The 20594-nt window shown below is 41.4% G+C and overlaps 1 protein-coding gene across 8 annotated transcripts in view; it reads left to right on the top strand.

Annotated features, from left to right (window-relative positions):
• Positions 1–20594, top strand: part of WWOX (WW domain containing oxidoreductase) — a 941544-nt gene that overhangs the window by 271741 nt on the left and 649209 nt on the right. For all 8 annotated transcript variants that reach the window (XM_032853913.1, XM_032853915.1, XM_032853920.1 and 5 more), the window contains exon 7: positions 14703–14888. In XM_032853913.1, the coding sequence (XP_032709804.1) occupies positions 14703–14888 (186 nt within the window). The remainder of the gene's footprint in view (positions 1–14702; positions 14889–20594) is intronic.

Here is a 20594-nt window from a genome sequence, read left to right as displayed (position 1 = left end):
TTTCTTTTCTTTTCTTTTCTTTTCTTTTCTTTTCTTTTCTTTTCTTTCTTTCTTTCTTTCTTTCTTTCTTTCTTTCTTTTTTCTGGTTTGAGAGCCACTCGCACAAAGTGACAGGCTGCCTCCAACTTGGGCTCAATTATTTGGTAAAGCTTTTTGTTTATTTGACCTCTCCTGACCCAGGAAATAATTCTGACCAATCATAGCTGACTCCCTCTGGCCCTGAGGTCTGGCTGCTTTACAGCTGATGACAGAGGGGCCACACTGCTACCACATCTGAATTAATCCTGAACTCCAGAGCTGCGTGCTGTTCTCCAGCAAGGTTGTATTTCTTCATTAGCTATTCCCAGGGCCCAGGGCATCCCAGAGGATGTCAGAGTACATTAATTTTTATCATAACATGGAATCTTTCAGGTCTGAATGGCAGCACACAGCTGTCAGGGGCTTTCTGAACTCGATTACAGCTCCATATATCTCTAGGCAAAACAGAGGCAGGAGTCCTCATTGGCAAGGGAATGTACAAAATGCATGAGATGTTTTATTGTTTGAGTAACTTGACCATGCACTTAAGCACATTCCCCAACTAATTTTTTTTTTCCTGAGTCCATGTAAGTTCACCTCTGCCATCTTACATTAAAACCTCCTCCCTTCACTGTGCCCATATAAGGTATATTTTAAATAAGCTCTTTTGCATAATGGTAATGAAATAATCATCTGGTACTTAGACAGCTATTCTATAAATATATTAAAAAATGAATGTTCCCAAGATTTTTTAGCAGAATTTAGCAGAATTCATTTAGCAGATTGGTATTGCAGAGTTTATAAATAATGGCTTGTAATGCTTAATATTGCTTTGTGGCCACAAAATATAATTTTAATTTGAAGGAATGCTAATTTGTTTTCAGAAAGACAAGTTATTTCTTCATTGACTTTATATCCCCTACTTGTCAACAGAGTAGAATGCTTGGAGGGATGCATTTTACTTAGAGAAGAAGCCCAGGCATTATTTTAACCTTGTGGGCAGTTGCAAGAACCCCCTCTAAGCAGTGTCCTGTACTCCACTCCGCTTGGTATGGATATAAGGACCCCTCTCCACCTTTTCCCCATAACGAGGAAAGCACAGTCAAAGAGAGAAGGCCCTGTCTTCAGTTGTGAGGGTAAATGTGTTCTTAGTAGGCATCACCAAGTAATTTACCGCCGGATCTAGTCCTTCCCTCAAGTGTCCTGAAGAATTCTGATTTCTTTGTCATGGATGTGTTTTCTGAGGCCACGTGCACTATTTAATTTTTCCCACTGCAGAGCAGCCAAACAGCATGAGCTCTGTGAGCCACTGAGCAGTTTCCCAAAGTGCTCACATCGCTGTTTATGTATAAGATGGACACAGGCAAACACTCCATTTATCTTACCACAAACTAATTTTTAAAAACCCAAACCAGGGCAGCAACCCTCCTTAGCAGCTGTTTTTGCGAAGGGCAAGACTGAGAAATACAGATGTGTTGGTTTCCAGTGCATTTTTTTTTAAGGGGATGTAGGTGGTCCTTAAATCTGACAAAACTTAGGCAGGTGACGCATAAGTGACTGCTCTGTGGAGGAAGCTGACAGAGAGGCCATGTGGGTTAAAGCCAAAGTACTGAGTCTGCGTGCAGGGCTGGAGCCGTGTGAGCGAGGACGCAGACACTGTCACCAGTGCCCTCTTACTTAATTCTCAGACATTCAGTAGGTCAGCAGACTTCTGTTGCCTCTCGGACATGGCGCTGGCTGTGGGAGCACAAGAGTGACTCAGCCCTCCAGGGGTTTTTAGCCCACTGTCCTGACTTACTCCTACTTGTGTCCGAGAAAACTGAGTTACGGAGGAAGTTGCGAGCTCCCTCTTCTCTAAATGGTGCCTGCCCCAGCCCATCCCATCCACCGCTTCTTCCCTTCCCACATTCATATGAATAGTATTCACATTCTCTGGGTTCCCTTGTGGAGTTTATTGAACACTAGTTTGGCCTCCCAAGACTTCTTTCCTATCCTGAGTGGTTTCTGCAGGACATGACCATCATTCATTTGTCAGATGAGCAAATGGGAATTTGCCAAGAGAGACTCTGGTTCGTTTGCATTTTCTCAGTCTGCGGGAGCTACGTTCAAGTGAAGTTACTGGCTTATGAATGTGGTTGAATTTATCCTTACGGTTCCCACTCTTCCATCCTTAGTGTGCTTATCATTGATTGTCCAGTTTATTAAATATTCCCAAAGAGCCAGGGCACAGCAGGGAAGTACTGAATGCAAACGGCAGAAGGGAAACGTGGGAATAAGTGGCCCTTTAACACCAGAGGGTCAGACCTGCGTTTGAGATCTCATGTCGTTTGGACTAAGTGCTGTTGGCGGCATAATTACCAAATGGGCGCATTTTTCCCTAGAAAGCCCCCTTGGCAGAAGTTGTAGGCATTTTCCTGTTGTATATCTTGCCGCATTTAGAATCAGTGAGGTTGAGATTTTGTTGCTGGGCTGGTATATGATAGGATGGGAAGATATAATCAAGGTAATGGACATGAGGAAAAATTTAGGGAAACAACAAAAACAAGAATGTTTCTATTTTCTGTTAGTGTATGTACTGATGTTCTGGAATTCACTATAAGAAGTTGTAAATGGTGCATGAAATGAAAAATTCCCGGTGGTCTCCTGGGATAGAGCCAGTGCCCCACTCTATTCCTGCTGATTCGTGTGGATTATTTTCTTTATTTCAACAAAAAAAAAAAAAAAAAGAAAGAAAGAAAGAAAGAAAGAAAAGTGTAGCTGGGTTATCTTAACAGCAGAATCCACTCTGCGTTATTATGCTAATACTCGATGGTATCCTTAAATTCTTGAAACATGTGGCTCCTTCAAATTTTAGAAGCACAGCTAGATAGTCACTGACCTCCTATGCTGATGTTGATTTTATGTGTTTCTATTTCTCTTGTTTTATTTGCTTGATTTCCTTGTATATTTATTGGGGCTCTTACCTCCCAGAGATACTGGGTAGGAACATGGAAAACCATGTATAGGTATTTTATAAGTATGGGTGACAATTATATACATATTTTATGTCTGTGAATTATTGATAGATAGCTTGTTCTTTTTTTTTTTTTAAAGATTTTATTTATTTATTTGACAGAGATCACAAGTAGGCAGAGAGGCAGGCAGAGAGAGGAGAAAGCAGGTTTCCTGCTGAGCAGAGACCCCCCCCCCCATGAGGGGCTTAATCCCAGAATGCTGGGATCATGACCTGAGCAGAGGCTAAACCACTGAGCCACCACGTTAGCCCAGCCACCCAGCCACCCAAGCTAAACCACTGAGCCACCCACCCACCCTATCTAGCCACCCAGGTGCCCCTGGTAGATAGCTTGTTCTTAAAGTTTAGCGAAGGTCTAGGAAACAGGCAGCCAAGAAAAAAATAGCCTGTTTTCGGTACCATCTCTCAGCTGATGTTAAGCAGTTTATGTTTTTCTCTAATTTTCACGGCTAGCAAACAAGGTTGGTACTGTCATTCCCTTTAATCATTATTGCCATTGTGAGTTTGAGCAGCTATTTTTTTCAGTATGTTACCTTAAACGAGCATTTTTTATGCTTGTTTGTCCATATTATCACCTAAAGTCCCCTTGACTTTTATTGTGGATGTGCACACTGCATCTGGGGCAGTTGAGGTCTTGGTGGACTGCTGGAGAGTCTGGAACCTTCGCTGGGCTGGAGATAGCTTCACGAGAGAATGGCTGTGTTTCCATTTATGCTGCCATCCGTGAGTTAAAAATAAGCCAGCCCTAGTGATCTGAGCAGAGATCCACCTTAGAATTCTACAGTGATTTTTTTTTTTCTTCCCCCATTTCTGGAAGAAACAGAAAACTTAACACTTATGATGTCTTAGAAACAGTTGTTTTTGGGACTTTGGGTCCTTAGGCCCTTTCTATTGAATTTCAGAGAATTTCCATATAGTATGAATTCCCACAGCTCCTTTGAGAAATGCCCCAGATGGTGTGACATTCTGTTTCAAGGAGGAATTGAAAAGTATTTCCCTTTACATAACATTACACTTAGCTCATTCTTTTGCTGTGTCTGAGATGGAATCCCCCAAAGCCACAGTTGTGTTAATGTTCCGCGGGTGTTTATTTAGCCTGTAAAGGTCTGTCTCGTTTTCCGGAGGACCCGGAGGAGCATGTTACGATTCAGTTTACAGATCCTCACTGTAATTCAACCCCATGATGGTTGCCCCTGCTCTTCACAGACTCTTTCAAAGCACCTTCTCAGTCCTCAGGTCTGACATTACATGTGGTTATTAGGTTTCTTGGATCATCTCAAACTGGTCTTATCCTCAAAGCGTAAGTAACTCAGCCTTCGTGGATCAGCTAGAACCAAATCCAATTATCTTCTGCTTTTTTGGCTATATTTTAGGTAATAATAAATTGTAAAACATGGCTATGGAATGTGATTAGTAAATCAAATGTCACTGGGAAGATAGCATTGATTTGATTCATTCATTCATTCACTGATTCATTCATTCATGATGTACTAAAGGCTTACTTCTTACTACATGCAAACGAAGGCTGGCCAAACAAAGACTTCTTTCCTATGGACATTGATTGCAGTCTGCAGGCAAAGATAACGACAGATCATGTCCCAAAGAGTTAAGCATTGTAGGAATGGACGTACCCCAAGCAGAATTAAAGCCCCTCCTGGGAGATGCTGCAGCTCAAAAAGTGATGTTCTGTTCACAGTAAACTCTCAAGATGTGCTAGTGTTGGGTCATTGCCAGTTACTGATAAACATTCAGACTAGTTGGCTGGGCTGAGAATGGCAGTGGATGGTTGCGGAGGAAACAGGATCCTGGCCCTTGAGGGCTCAGTGTCAGGAGTAGCTTGGTGTCTTGGCAGGGACTGGTAGGCCATGGAACTCAGGAAACAGCTGAATCTCCTGACCCATGCATTTGTCTAGTGGTCATAGGTCGAAGGACCTTGTGCCCTTTGTTGTATCTGTCTTTCTGTCAATCACCCTATTGCCAACCTTGTAAAAGGTCCAGGGAAAGTGTTGAGGAACTTCAGAAGAGGGCGATAGTGCCCATCTTCCAGATGAGGAACTAGGATTCTTTAAGCAAGAAGAGTCTCCTAAGTAGGCCTGGGGGACAGGGTGGGTTGTGATGTGTAGAAGGCGCAGCTGGGATTGAGTGAAGGACTCCCTTAGGTCCATCTAAGTGGACAAGTAGAGTCAGGCAGAAAGCACTGTGTGTCCGAGTGTCAGCGAGGATCAGAAAGTCATGTGACACCAACGTCACTAATTTCTCTGCTGTCCAGAAACCTGCATGCATCTATACCATCACCATGGGTGAGATCTGGGTTGGAGATGGGCTGAAGTTCTGGCGTTTTATTTGAGTTTAATTTCTCAACATCATTTTCAGAGCACTGCTGCCTGTAGATGTTCAGGGTGTGCACTGAACAAGTCTAGGGGTGCCATTCAGATAGCCCGCTATCTGTGTTCAAGCCCCTGGCTCCACACAGAAAGCCTTCCTGTTCCCTGAGTGTAAAGCCTGTGTGTTTTCCTGGCCCGGGAAAGATTTTGGTGGCAGATAGTCCTAGATCTCAGTTCTGGCCTCTTCAGCTACTTGGCAAGAAACATTTTGAACCTTGGTGTTTTCCACTGTAACATGGTACTGATGCCGTCTGCCTTATGGGTTGCTATGGTTGTTAAAATAGAATATTGACATTCCAAGAACTACCAGCATTTCCTCAGACTGATGTCATAGGACTGTCCGAAGCAAACAACAAGTCTAGGCCTCTGTCTCAGTTCGCGTTTACTAGACCTATGTGTTCAAATAAGCGCTTACTGAACAGTCTCTCGGACTAACGTGTTACGCTCAGTTTTATAGGATGACAACACTGTGGACCTGCACCCCTGCTGCTACAGTGCTTATATGTGCACGTGAAGTTTCACAGGAAAGGATTTGTGTGTTGGGTCAGAACTTCCAGGCAGTTCTGACGAGGTTTAGGAGTTGCCTGTGGAATTACACGGTTGCTAAATGCTGTACACATTCAGAGGAGGAACGTTCTTATGGGTGCAGTGGTCTAGGAAGGTTCTGCAGGGGACTTGGGATTTGATCTGGCTCTTAAAAGGATGGGGTGGAGGGCAGTGAGCATGGGTGCTGTAGACATGGGCCCAGTATTCTCTCGTTTCTACACCGTTAACGTTGACCTGTTCTCTCTGCGAGTAGATTTTAACATCTTTCTTCTCCATTGTTTCTTGGCACCCAGGGCGAGGTGCATCATCAATAGTCTATGCATATTTTACTTGACTTAGATTTAACAGTTTTGTAGTCAACGCTTGTCAGGTACAAGGTGCTCTGCAAGTCAGGCCAGAGATATGGATATCACTAGGTGCAACTGCTGTGGTCCCACTGGGTGCGGTCAGCATGCGGATACACGAGTCGCTCCTCCTGGGGGTGTGAGTTAGGCCGCTAGAGGCACACAAAGCACTCTTGTGTTTCTACTTTTTTTTTTTTTTTTTTTTTTTTTAGCTGCATTTTCTGTATAGTAAAATTCACCCTTTAATAATGGAGTTGGGTAAGTTCTGATGAACACACAGTCATGGAGTCACCACAGTCAGGATACAGAACCGTTCCCTTACCCCACCTCCACCCCCCAGATTTGTCCTGTGGCTCTTTGGAGTCACTCCCACCCTACACCCAGCCCCTGGCAACCACTGATTTTTTTTTTTTTTCTGTCTCTAGAGTTTTGCCTTTTCCAGAATGTTATATAAATGTACATATTCTGCACGTAGCATTTTGAGTTTGGTTTCTCTCATATAGCATGATGCATATACTAGTTATCTTTTGCTGTTAAATCCCCCCCAAAACTTAGCGACTTAAAAGAGCAAATATTTATTACCTGACTCTGTTACTTTTCTGTTGCTGTTGTGATAAATTACCACAAATATATTGGGTTCAAACAGCACTTATCCAGGGTGCAGGAATATATATTCCTATTAGCTTTATATAACACAATAACAATATAATAATATTATAAATAAATCTATCGATTTATTTGGTATGAAATATTTTAATTATTACTACTAAAGGATTTTAACATGCTGGTTATTTGTAATCTAGTTTAATCAATTTTTAAATATCTTCATCAGTTTTTCTGTTAGACTCTCAAAATGTGTTTAACTGGACTACCGGTACTCATGGTAAGGTCAAATAAGGGAGAAAGTAGCGGTAGCAAGACCAGGTCTGGGATTTTGCAGGGGCAGAGCTAAAGGCAACAGGATATGGAGTGCTGGTGGTTGTCTTAGCTCAAGTTCCCTAGAAGTCAAGCCTGGGACAGGGACGTATTTATCGGTGATTTAGGGGGCATTTTCTCAGAAGAAGGTAGGGAGGGAAACAGATTGTGTTCAACTGGAGACTAGCTTCACCTGATCCCAGAGGTTCCTGAAGACTCATACCAGAGTTGTCCTCCTTGTTAGCAGAGCAGCTGGGTCCGGGGCATGACTTTCTAGATGTGATGGTGCCTATCAGTCAAGAACAATTTTCTGAAGGAGTCTGCTCTTGGTAGTTGTGAAGGGGTACACTGGAACCATAATTTAAGATCTAGGCAGAACATCTTTAACGCTCATTCCATTGGAAATGTAGGGGACTGGAGAAATATTAATAGTTTCTAGAGATGCTGGTGTTGACTAATCATAGATACTAAAGAAGAAGATGGAGTAGCACGTATTTCCTAAGTGTTACTAGTCAGGGGATCAGTTAGAGAGTATCATCACCCACTAGAAATAAGGACATTAGGAAGGGGAAAGACTTGAGGAGAGAAGATGAAGAGTTTAGATTTGGGGTGGATATGAATGAGATTCTGGAACTTGGGAGGAAAATGGGGCTGGAGCTGTGGGTCTGAAGTTCATCTTTATCGACGTGTTGTTTGGAGTCCCTTGCTGGGAGAGGGAGGGCTGGAAGAGACAGAAGATGGGGTAGTGGTGACATTAGGAGGAGGTCCATTGTACAGAGAAGTCTGGTTTCAATGGAGGGGAGGTTGTTGGGTTTCTTGATTGGGAAGTCATTGCTCTCCAGGCAGCTTTCAGAGATTCTGTATGGTCATGGGGAAGAATTCAGTCATCTTGATGATAAGTGGATTTGGGGCAAGGAAAAGAGATTATGAATCGAGACAAATATTTCTAAACTGTAGTCCATAAATGGGAAGTGAGAGGCTGGGGCCAGTTGAAAGAGCCCTAGTGTCAAGTAGACGTTTTTCTCTTTCCAGCCTTCCCTCTCCTGTCTGTCCTCCTTCCTTTCAGTTTCTTTTCTCCACTTCTTTCCTTCTTTCTGCATTTTCACTTTGTAGATGGTCAAAAAAATCTGATTAGCCTGGAGAGAGTAAGAATAAGCCAGTGGAGCATGAGCTATTGGAAAGGCCCGGAAGAGAAAGAGAGAGGGTATAGTCAATAGGTGGGATGCTAGAAGAGTTGTACACCTGAAACTAATACAGTGTGATATGTCAATTATATCTGAATTTAAAAGAAGAAAAAAACAACAGGGAAGTGAGAGGAAAACTTAGAGATCAGCTCTCTGAAAGCCAGTTAGTGATAGCCTTTGTGCTAGGACCCCCTTCTGTTTATTATCACCATCTGGCACTCTTTCAGTATGAAGTATCACTTAAGGCTACTGTGGCTCCAAAGCTTGGCTCATCATTGCTTCCATGAATGAGCAGGAGCACTACCCCCTGCTGAAGAACAAGGTCGCCACTCTCTTTACGACTGAACAGTTGTTCTGTGGCCCAAAGGAATGTGTTGGCCCCAGTGGGCAGGAATGCTGCTTCCCAGGCATCATCCCCAGCAGGCCCAGAGAATGCCAGGGTCCCCTCTTGCTCTGGGTAGATTAGAACCAAAGAGAAGCAGCACACCCCCTTTCGTTGGGATCTTCTGTACATTGAAGACCTCTCCTCTCCTCACTCACCTCTCACAGACCACAATCCACCAAAGAAGAAAAGAAATCAGACCCGGAGTGCTGACTAACAACTCAGCTTTGGAATTGGAATGATACTATTTTTGTTTCCCTTCTATCTTTATAGTTTGAACTTTCCTTTTGATATTCTGTAAATATTCATCATCTCAGAGCCTTTTGAATTGCAATGGCTTTTAGTCAAAACTGAACAAAATGTGCCATTTGAATAATAAAAACCTCATTAAAGTGAGGGAAAAGAAATTCTTTTCCTTTTGTACAGGCCAATTAACTGTCTTTACAATTAAAAAAAAGTCCAACACTTTATAGTTTCATATTCCATAAGCCTCTTTTTAATTAATGGAGGTGACAAGTTTTAGGTACAGGGTACATATTTTGCCTCTGGTGTTGTGCAATTAACATTAATGAAGGGTATTAAAATTTGGTGAAAGAGGAGAGGGTTTCCCATGTCCTCTGTGGATTCATGCCCCCAGGCTGAGGTCTTTGGTAGCAGGTTTCTTGGCGTGTTTTGCATTTCCTTGAGAAAATATACAGGCAAGGATAAGGGTAACTAGAGGAGGCCATGTTGTTACTAAGAGGTATGGTGTCAAAATTCTGAATGCCCAGGCCTATCCTAAAGACATGGAAACACTACAAAAATCAACTTTGAAGAATTGCATTTTCTCGCGTGGATAGAAGGGAAGGGTATAGAGACAAAGGAAGTAATAATGATTTTGCCTGGCATGTACCTTGCAAAATATTGGGATTTTACTCATCACAAACTTGGGAGGGGTGTATGCAGCTGTTCTAAGTTTACAGGGAGAGGAGACAGGTTACAGATGTTAACTACCTGGCCACAAGTCAGGTAAGTATAATATCATGACTGAGCTAGAATTTCTGTCAGCACTTAGCTCTATCCATTTAAGGGAGCTTATCTAAGAAAGGTGTTGAACAGTAGCTTTGAACTCACCTGATCTTTTTGTTTTATTTTGTTCTTATTCACTTATTTCCTTCTTTATTTATTTTAGCTGGTTCTGATTCTTATTTGGACCACAGGATGTTTGTTTCTAATCCCTTGTTTTCCTGTTTGTAAAATGTTGATAATAATACATATCACCTAAGTTTCTTATGTACATAAAGCTATTAATAAATGCTGAATCCCCATTTATCACTCAACGGGAAAAAAAAAAAAAGAAAGAGGAAAAAGTATCAACAACTGAAAAAGTGACCCAGATATTTGAGATGAAAACTGAAAGGAGCTCACGTATAAGTCATATTCACTTGGCACTTCCCCCTTCCTCTCTCAAGGTTTTTATTTTTTCCAGCCATCTTGCCTTACTACAAAATACAGGTTATTTTGGTTATAAATGAGTAGATTCTGTTTCGATTCGAAATGGGAACTGATGAATGTTTTAGGTAGACCAGATGTCTCAAAGCATTTTTTGTCCACCTGTTCAGAGAGTAACTGGATTGTTGGGGGACTGTGCATTGACAACTGGGGGAACCATAAGTGAAAAACAGATGATCCCACCCAAACACATCTGATCTCAGCCATATCACTACTTTTAGGTCTTAGGTAGGTGATGGATTGGAAATATATCAGGCAACAGAACAAGTAAGATAGTTTCTCACTGAGACTTAGATTGCCTAGTGGCAATGAGATTTACATAAATACTTTTTTAAAAACCCTGAAGTGATTTTTTTTCCCCTATTGATAAATTAATTCGTGCTTGCTACCAAGCATTTATTATGAATTCTTAATGAAATTAGTATCATTGGAATCATTAATAATGTCATTAATATTATGAATAATTAATGAACTAATATCACTTATTAGCAAACTAAGAAAAAGTGAATAGGAAGGAAAACTTCTCAGCTCACTATATAAGGCCGGTATGCTTTGATTTGAAAACCAGATAGAAACATCACAAGAAAATTACAGACCAGTATCACTTATGAATATAGATGTATACATCTTCAACAACATATTAGCAAACCAAAAGCAGCAATATATGAAAAGGGTTATACACAGTGGCAAGGTGTGATTTATCCAACGAATTCTAGGTTGGTTTAACATCTGAAAGTCAATGTAATATACTATATCAGTAAAATAAAGAATATGCCATTGAACACAGGAAGAGCATTTGAAAAAGTCCAACACCCTTTCAAGATAAAAAAAACACTCAACAAACTTGGATTATAAGGCCATTTCCTCAACCTGATAAAGGGCATCTACAAAAAACCCCATACCTAACCTTCTGCTTAATGCTAAAAGATTGAATGCTTTCCCTTTAAGATCAGGAAACAAAACAAGGGTATTAAGTCTCACCCCTTCCATTTATTATTGTGCTGAAAATTCTAGCCAGAGTAATTGAGGGTGGGAAGGAGACATTCTGATTGGAAAGGAAAAAGTAAAACTATCTGTATTTGCAGGTGAAATGATCTTATGTGTAGAAAATACTAAGAAACTCACTTAAAAAAAACAAATCTAATAGATAATTTCAGCAAGGTTGGGGGATAAAAAGTAAATATGCAAAAATCAATTGTATTTCTCTACACTAGTAATCAACAATTCCCAAATCAAATTAAGAAATCAATTCTATTTGCTATAGCATCAGCAAGAAAAAAAAATAATAGATATGTTTAATGAAAGATGTGATAAACTTGTATTTTAAAAGCTATATCATGTTGAAGAAGGAAATTAAAGAAGACCTAAATGGATATAAAGACATCCCATGTTCATGGATCAAGAGACTTAATATTGTTAAGAAGTCAATATTCTCAAAATTAATCTTTACAAAAGAATTTTTTTGTGAAGATTTTATTTATTCATTTGAGACAGAGAGAGAGAGAGTGAGTATAACCAGCCAGGAGGGGCACAGGGAGAGAGAGAAGCAGATTCCCTCTTGAGCAGGGAGCCCAACTCAAGGCTACATTCCAGGACCTGGAGATCATGACCTGAGCTGAAGGCAGACACTTAACCAGTTGAGCCATCCAGGTGCCCCTGATATGCAATTTTTTAAAAATATTTTATTTATTTATTTGAGAGAGAAAGAGCATGAGAAGGGGGAGGGTCAGAGGGAGAAGCAGACTCCCCGCAACGTAGGGAGCCCAATGCGGGACTCGATCCTGGGACTCCAGAATCATGACCTGAGCCGAAGGCAGTCGCTTAACCAACTGAGCCACCCAGGTGCCCTTTCTGATCTGCAATTTTAATGTAAACTTCATCAAAGTTGCTGTTGGCTTTTCTTTTTCCTCTCTTCTTCTTCTTCTTCTTCTTCTTCTGCTTCTGCTTCTGCTTCTGCTTCTTCTGCTTCTTCTGCTGCTGCTGCTTCTGCTGCTGCTGCTTCTTCTGCTTCTGCTGCTTCTGCTTCTGCTGCTTCTGCTTCTTCTGCTGCTTCTGCTTCTTCTGCTGCTTCTGCTTCTGCTGCTTCTGCTGCTTCTGCTGCTTCTGCTGCTTCTTCTGCTGCTTCTGCTTCTGCTGCTTCTGTTCTGCTGCTTCTGCTTCTGCTTCTGCTGCTGCTTCTGCTGCTGCTGCTGCTGCTGCTGCTGCTTCTGCTTCTCCTGCTTCTGCTTCTCCTGCTTCTTCTGCTGCTTCTTCTTCTGCTTCTTCTGCTTCTGCTTCTTCTGCTTCTTCTTCTGCTTCTTCTTCTGCTTCTGCTTCTTCTGCTTCTGCTGCTTCTGCTTCTTCTGCTGCTTCTGCTTCTTCTGCTTCTGCTTCTTCTGCTTCTGCTTCTCCTGCTTCTGCTTCTCCTGCTTCTGCTTCTGCTTCTGCTTCTGCTGCTTCTGCTTCTGCTGCTGCTTCTGCTGCTTCTGCTTCTGCTGCTTCTTCTGCTTCTGCTTCTTCTGCTTCTCCTTCTTCTCCTTCTGCTTCTCCTTCTCCTCCTTCTTTCTTCTCTCTTTTTTTTTTTTTTTTTTTTTTTTTGCAGAAATTGAAAGCTGACTCTAAACTTTATATGTGCATGCAGGGCTCCTCACAAGCCAACCCAAGCTTGTGAAAGAACAACACTGAATTACTCTCACTTCCTAATTTAAAATTTTACTACAAAGCTTTAGTAACAAAGACTGTAGTACTACCATAATAATGGAATAGAATTGAGAGTCCTAAAATAAATTTTTTCAGTTGGTCAGCTGATTTTCATCCAGGGTGCCAAGACCACTCAATGTGGGGAAGATTAGTCTTTTTAAGAGACACCGCTACAACAGTTGGAAGACCTGCATGCCAAAGAATGATGTTAGATCTCTTGCATTCACTATACTTCTGTGTGGCTTACAAAGGACCGTAGATCTAAATGTAGGAGCTAAAACTAAAACTCTTAGAAGAAAAGATAGAAGTGTATCCTTGTGATGCTGGGTTAGGCAATGGTTTCATAGATAAGAGCCCCAAAGCACAAGTAACAAAAGAAAATATACATACCACTTGCATTTTATCAAAATCAAAACTCAGAAGGAAGATACTTTAAGACATTTCAGGGTTCCACCCACCACTAGAGACAGCTACTATTCACATTTTTGTGTACCTTTCATTAGTATTTTATGTGTGTTTGTGTGATCATACAATATTATATATTTTGTTCTATAACATGCATGTTTTACAGGGTCAAAAGATATATCATTTTAATGGCTGCATAGTATTCTACCATATGAATATATTCAGAGTCATTTAATGATTTCCCAATTTTATATTTTATTTATTTTGTAATCTCTTGCATTTTCAATGTAATTACCAACAGTGTGGATAACCTTTAATAGTACCTTTTTATAATTCTTATTAGCACCATGGGATGATCTCCCACAAGTACCAGTTCTCTATGAGGATTTAGAAAGGCTTACTTCTACCTTTTAAAATTTTATTATGAAACAAATTATATATATACAAAATAGGAGAGAATATTATACTAGACCTCCACTTACCTGTCCTTGGGCTTGCTTGTTTCTAAAGTTATGCTGAGTGAAATAAGTCAAGCAGAGAGAGTCAATTATCATATGGTTTCACTTACTTTTGGAGCATAACAAATAACATGGAAGACATGGGGAGATGGAGAGGAGAAGGGAGTTGAGGGAAATTGGAAGGGGAGATGAACCGTGAGAGACTATGGACTCTGAAAAACAACCTGAGGGTCTTGAAGGGGCGGGGGGTGGGAGGTTGGGGGAACAAGGTGGTGGGTATTAGGGAGGGCACGTATTGCATGGAGCACTGGGTGTGATGCAAAAACAATGAATACTGTTATGCTGAAAAGAAACTTAAAAAAAAAAATAAAGTGTAGATGTAATTCAGCCTCTGGAAGGAATATATTCAAACAATGTGTGCCTGTCTCTTTAAACAGAGCATTTCCCCCTTGATATGTTAACTTAGAATCTATTAAATGCTGGTTCCTGTGTTGGTCTTTATACAAACTATTTTCTCTTTTATTTTTTAAATCTACTTTAAAGACTGTTGTGATTTTTTAGGTAAAGAAACTAAGAATTGAATAAACTAAGATGCACAGATAAAATTAGGTTTTAGAATCTGGGTTCTATCCAGGGTGACCAGTTTGCCCAGTATGGCCCTGGTTTGAACACTGGAAGTCCTGTATGCTGGGGAACTCCTAGTGCCCTGCAGCCCACTCATAGGCTAAGCCCTTGCCCAGCAGAATGGCTCATGCTATGACATCCTGTTTCCAACTGATGAATCTTGAAGACAGGGAAGAATTGGGTATTCCTGTCAGAGCATGGGCTATCTTTGATTTTAGAGTGTTAATGTCTGCACAACGTTGGATGTTTTATTTTTCAGATCTCTTCATGTGCTTGTGTGCAATGCAGCGGCTTTTGCTCTACCCTGGAGCCTCACCAAAGACGGCCTGGAGACCACCTTCCAGGTGAATCACCTGGGGCACTTCTACCTTGTCCAGCTCCTTCAGGATGTCCTGTGCCGCTCTGCTCCTGCCCGAGTAGTTGTGGTCTCGTCGGAGTCCCATAGGTGGGTTACAGTCTGATGTTTTGTTCACGTGGCCCCTTCCTTGTACCAGCTAGTGTTTCCCCCAGGCTTCCTTTCCCGAAAATGCTTTTCAGTGATGCTCCTTCAGAAAGTGTGGGTGCACTCAACCTGGCTTCCCTAGTTTTCCAGGGTCTTTCTCATGTTTTGAGATTGTGGAGGGTTAGTAGGGGGTTTTGTCTACAGCGACGTAGATGGCTTTTACAACTGTACTTCAGGCCCCTCATTGATTTTGCTTTGAGATGGAATAATAATTGATTAAATCTGAATGCCTGACCTTTATCGATTTGTCATTCAACAACTTCAACACCTCACCAAGAAGAATGTGCAGTTATTCTAGCAGGAGAAACAATGCAATTAAAGACTGTGAGATGAAATCCAATTGTTTTATAATGAGAAATTAGGGAATTCAATGCAGACATTAGCTGTGTAATTGTAGAAAGGGAAAGTACTGTAGTTAGAACATATTAGAAATCTGGCCATGCCTCTTTTGGTTAAAATTTCAATTAAAACATCAGATGGCACTTCTCTTCTATTACCATTAGGAGAATATCCAATTGACTAAAAAGGCATTTGAAAATTTCGTTGTATTTTCAGCATATTTGTTTCTAGAGTTGGATAAACAACTATTTGTCTAAAGAGAAGTAGTCGGAGAAGACAAAGGACTTTGCAGGTGAGGCTAGATAATGCATGTTAGGGAGATTTTCCTGGTGTGGCTGGGAGCGTTCACCCTTTGCAAAGTAGCTGGAAAAAAAATAATGTGCAAGGGCCTATTTTTTCCCCCTTCTTCTCCGTCTTAAGTCCTGAAATGTTTTAGTGACCCAGAATGAAGCTTATTTTTTTTAATCATGCTTCCATAAAATGTAACCCCTGGGACTTGGAAGAGAGAGACCAGCCAAGGGTTAGTCTGAACCCTTTATCACTCCCAAACACAGGGGCTTATGGTATAAGTGACACATTGCAGATAGATTTACTTTTACCATTTTAAATTTATGATGGCTGAAATGAAAGGAAAATGCCCGTAATAATCCTCTCCTGTGTTAAAAGACACGAAACATCTAGTAATTAGGTGGTAACAAAATCTGGACATTCTTATCTTTGCAAATCACACCAGGTTTGTGGGGGCGGGGGGGCAGGGAGTGGAGTGGCCCTGCTCGGGAGTGAGGGAGGCTACTGTGGGGGCTGGTGCGGGAGAGCGAGCTCCGGAAATAAATCTGCCAGCCCTGATGGTTTGCCAGATGTGGAGGGCACCACGGGATATGTTTAAATGAGTTGGTATTTAATGGGAGATTATGTTGAATTGTCAGCTGCTTGCTTCCCTTTGTAAATCTGTATCTCAAATGGTATTTCATGTGACGTCTTTGTTCTCTTCTTAACTGCTGGATAATTCGAGCCTACCTTGGAGATCTGAATCTTAATTTCATGGAACAGACGAATTGGAAGGAAGGACCTTGGTCTCCTGAATTAGTCCCATTTTAGTTTAGAGACAAGGACTTCCTGAAATGTCTCATCAGGCCCACTACTATCTGCTGATGGGCACTGGTTTTTCTGCTTTCTGGTCATCTTTGGCACCTGTTAGGGGGTATTTTTACAAAATGCTAATTCCCGCGAGCTTATTATTTGTTTATTACACCTCCTGTGGTGCCCGAGATGACAATGTGAGTACGGTCCTGGGAAAGCGCTCGCTCACTGCTCAAGGACCCAGAGCCCTAAACCATGTTGTAAAATGGAAGTGTGGATATCTAATTACCTCCATAAACCTTGGTGGAGTCTCTTCGTTGGAGTCAGGACCCCCTGTTTGGGGAAAAATAAAGTCCTATGTTTGCAGAAAAAATATTATACCAGACTGCCCCCAGGCAAAATACTTATTAGCCTTCCTGTGTCTTCACTGTATTTTAGTTACTCATCTGGAGTCTGAGAAAGGGAATGGGGTTTCTGCATACCCAAAATACATCATATTGAAATGAGAACTCGACTTCCTTGCTGTGAAAATTTTTCAGATAACAATTAAAATAGAATGAGAAGAGCAGAGGGCTGGCTGTACAGCTCTGAATGGCTGTGTCTGTGTTGAGTCCCAATTTGCTACACACACACACAGCTTCTGAAGCAAATTCAGTCTTTTTCTTTGAACGTACTAGCTTTTGTCTACATAGAATCCAGACTAATTATTTTTGTTTGGCAATTTAAAAGTCCTCGGTTAAAAAGAAAACAAAAGGAGCAGTATGTATAGAAACACAAGATAGAGAGCCCCACAACAGCAAGTGTTAATGCCCAGAGAGCAAATGTTAACATTTTACTCTATCGGTAGGAGGACAGTTCTACTAAGACATTGTTGTGTGGCACTGTTGTTTTTGAACTTGAAAATAGGGTAGGTAGCCTTTGAAGAGTTCTTTAACTGCCACTTGAGCTGAGAGGTAAACACGGTCACTTTTTAGGAAGCCTGCCCTGCTTCAGAGGAATCAAAAAGCTTGCCTACCCTTCCCATTTTCCAGAAGACTGTCAATACAAGCTAATCAGACCTTAAAAATGGGTCTGTTGCTCAGGAGATTATCAGGGCAGAAAGTCAGGTGCCCTCTAACAGAGTGGGGGCTGCTTGCAAAGCGTGGGCCTGCTGTATAGTAGGTGTGCTTCTCCATCCTGAGAATTTCCTTCCACTGTGTTCCATCTGATTTCTCAGCATGGGGTGTGTGTGTGTGTGTGTGTGTGTGTGTGTGTGTGTGTGTGTGTTTTGCCTTATTTCTAGATTAAGGACTAGGAATCGTTTCCTTTCCCCCTCTTTTTTTTTTTTTTAAAGATTTTATTTATTTATTTGACAGAGAGATCACAAGCAGGCAGAGAGGCAGGCAGAGAGAGAGGAGGAAGCAGGTTCCCCGCCGAGCAGAGAGCCCGATGCGGGGCTCGATCCCAGGACTCTGAGATCATGATCCGAGCCGAAGGCAGCGGCTTAACCCACCCAGGGGTTAAGCCTGGGTGGCTCACCCAGGGTGAGCCACCCAGGCGCCACTCCTTTCCCCCTCTTAACCTGCCTGGTATTCCTCAGTCATGAGATACTTCTGTGTTGTTCTTAAAAACCAAAGCAGGGAATTCATTCTAAACTTCTGAAGTGCTACACATATATACCTATTGATGAGGAACCTAGCGGACCTGAAACTAATGCTAAATTTTCCCTTTGGAACAAGGCCCAAATAAGGAAACTTGGCCCTTTAGTTTGGATTTACAGACCCACCACCAAACTTGAATTCTCTAAGCCTGTAATTAGTCCCTGCTATGTGTCAGGCACAGTGGTAGGCATTATGCAAGGGGCTTACTGTCCGCCTTCTAGGAATTCACAGTGCAGAGTTGGAAGCAGGTGATTAAATGGCTTGCAGTCTGGCATGGTAAGGACAGATAAAAGCCAAAGATGTCATCACTTGCTTTGTTACTGTTGTTGGGGCGGGGCAGTGCGGGGTCATTGAACACTAGGGACATCATGGCCTAGGTCCTGGCAAGTGGGTGCCTAATTTCCATGGAAACGTGTCTTTCCTTATTCTTTGCGTGGCTTCTTCCAATCTGTTCCCATTGCCACCCAAGAAATCATTATGACAACAGGCAGCTGGGGAGAGTTGCCTGGAAGAAATGGCTCTCAAGCTAGGTTGGACTAAACAAATATGCCAAGAATGGTTTTCAGCAAAATTGATGGAAAGAAGAGTGGAGAATGAGAGAAGGATGCTATTTTTATCCCATACCATTTAGATGCTGTCTAGATCCTTGATGCTACTTTCTACTTAGAGTAGGTAGAATTTCTAAGACATGGCCCATATGTTGGATCATTGGATTTTCAACAGTCTCTTTTTGTGATACCATATTACACGTTGAAATAAAGTTCAGAAATAATGCAGCTTCCTTGCATAAATATATTTTAATTCAGTATGCTAGCTTAACTGTAATGGGAAGAAAAAATAAATGTGAAACAAAATAGCCTGTTTCTTACTTGAGCAGGACTATAGGAAAGGGAAGTAATCAGATGTGCGTGCCCGCACGTAAGTCACCTCCATTGGGGTACTCAACAAATGCAGACTGTTAACAGGTGTGTGGCACTGCAGACTCATATACTACCAGTGTGGACTCAAGGCTCACCTCCCCCCAGAAGCCATGGAATATCAATGTGTGTTCATTCTTCATTTGCATAGTTGTTATACTGTACTCTTAGAAATACAGTGGATGTTAAAACTGTGCATGTATGTAAAACAGGCTCTAGGCTCAGATCATTATACACAGGCTTTTCATCTGCATGAATGTCCAGTGGGCCAGTCTTCACTGAGCAAGACTCTGTCTGCATTGCAGGACATCCACCATCCCCGGCCCCCGCTGGCAATCATTATAACCACCAGAAAAAGGCCCCCATAAATTTTCAAATTTCCTGCTAAGTTCTACTGCTTTAGATAATTAAGCTCAGAAGTCTGGGTCCTTCCTGTGGTTTCAGGATTTGGAAATAGGCAGCCAACAATTAGTTTCAAGGTGTTGTTGCTGTTTCTGTGATAACATTTCTGGCCATTGGCTTTGTTGATGACTTTAGAGCAGCGATGTCATTTAACACCAGAAATTGGATGTCACTGACTTGAGTTCTACAGAAGGGAGGTCTAATTTCCATTAAAACATGAATTTCATCTGTCCCTGTGATGCTTCTCCTTGGTCATAGCTGAGCCTGAACTGCTCATCTTAAGGAACAACCAGATTATTCCATAATTTTCATTTTACCTTTTGCTTCTGTTTCCACAGCAGTTACCCAGAGTACTCCCTTATGTTTCCTTATTACTTGGTGCAAATGCCCAGAGTTAATTTAGTGAAGGAAGCTGTGAGGGGTCCTTAACAAGGCTGGCACCATCATCTAGAAAATTCCTTTTGTTAGGATTCTTTTTTATCTTTTCTTTTAGGGCAGTCACTACTTTGTTACTGAAAGAAGGAAAGAAAGAACAGGAAAGAAAGGAAAGGACCAAACAGCTGGTGTTTAATGACTCCGTCAGACCCAATTATAAAACATCAACTACTTACTTTGATTTGTGTGTATCCATGCCATGGGTATACTTAAAAACAGTAGACTCTGCCAGAACTCATTCTGGCTTTGTTTACATTTATCTTTTAAACGTATAAGACTATTGATGGCACCTCACCAAGGTTATAACCCTTTTATAATCATTAATTTTTAATCTGGAAAAGAGTCTTGGGGGCAGCAAGACTCATCTATATTTACTTGGATGCTCAAATGAAAATACACAGGGCTCATGCATTTGTTGGCTAAAACAATCCAGGAAAGCCCTGTCAAAGGTTAGGAATGTGGTATCTTTCTGCTCCCAAAAGCAGCAGCCCTTTATTTAAGATGCTTTTCCATTTAATTTAATTATCCTTGAACTTCCTGTTGAAGGTTTTGAAAAATCCATGTTAGAGGGAGGGGGAGTTCAGCATGTTAAAATTGCCCCATTTCTGAGTTTAGGCCTTTATTTACTCTGTCTTTGGACCCAGTTGGTTTATTGTGTTAAATCACTATTGTCAGTTTCTAAGGGAGACTTGTTTCTACATTTGCACAATTGTGTTCTCAGTTGTTCACAGTTGTCTCTGATTTCCTCAAATTTCTAATTAAGAAAAAAGATGCTAGTATCAGAAATCGAGATTGGCTGCTTCACGTCCTATTTCTTCTTCTTCTTCTTTTTTTTT

The sequence above is a fragment of the Lontra canadensis genome, unplaced genomic scaffold (genome assembly GCF_010015895.1).
Source record: "Lontra canadensis isolate GAN:19392208 unplaced genomic scaffold, GSC_riverotter_1.0 scaffold8, whole genome shotgun sequence".
Lineage (NCBI taxonomy): Eukaryota > Metazoa > Chordata > Mammalia > Carnivora > Mustelidae > Lontra > Lontra canadensis.
Note: the sequence above shows the minus strand (reverse complement) of the source record. Positions and strands in the feature narration are given on the sequence as shown.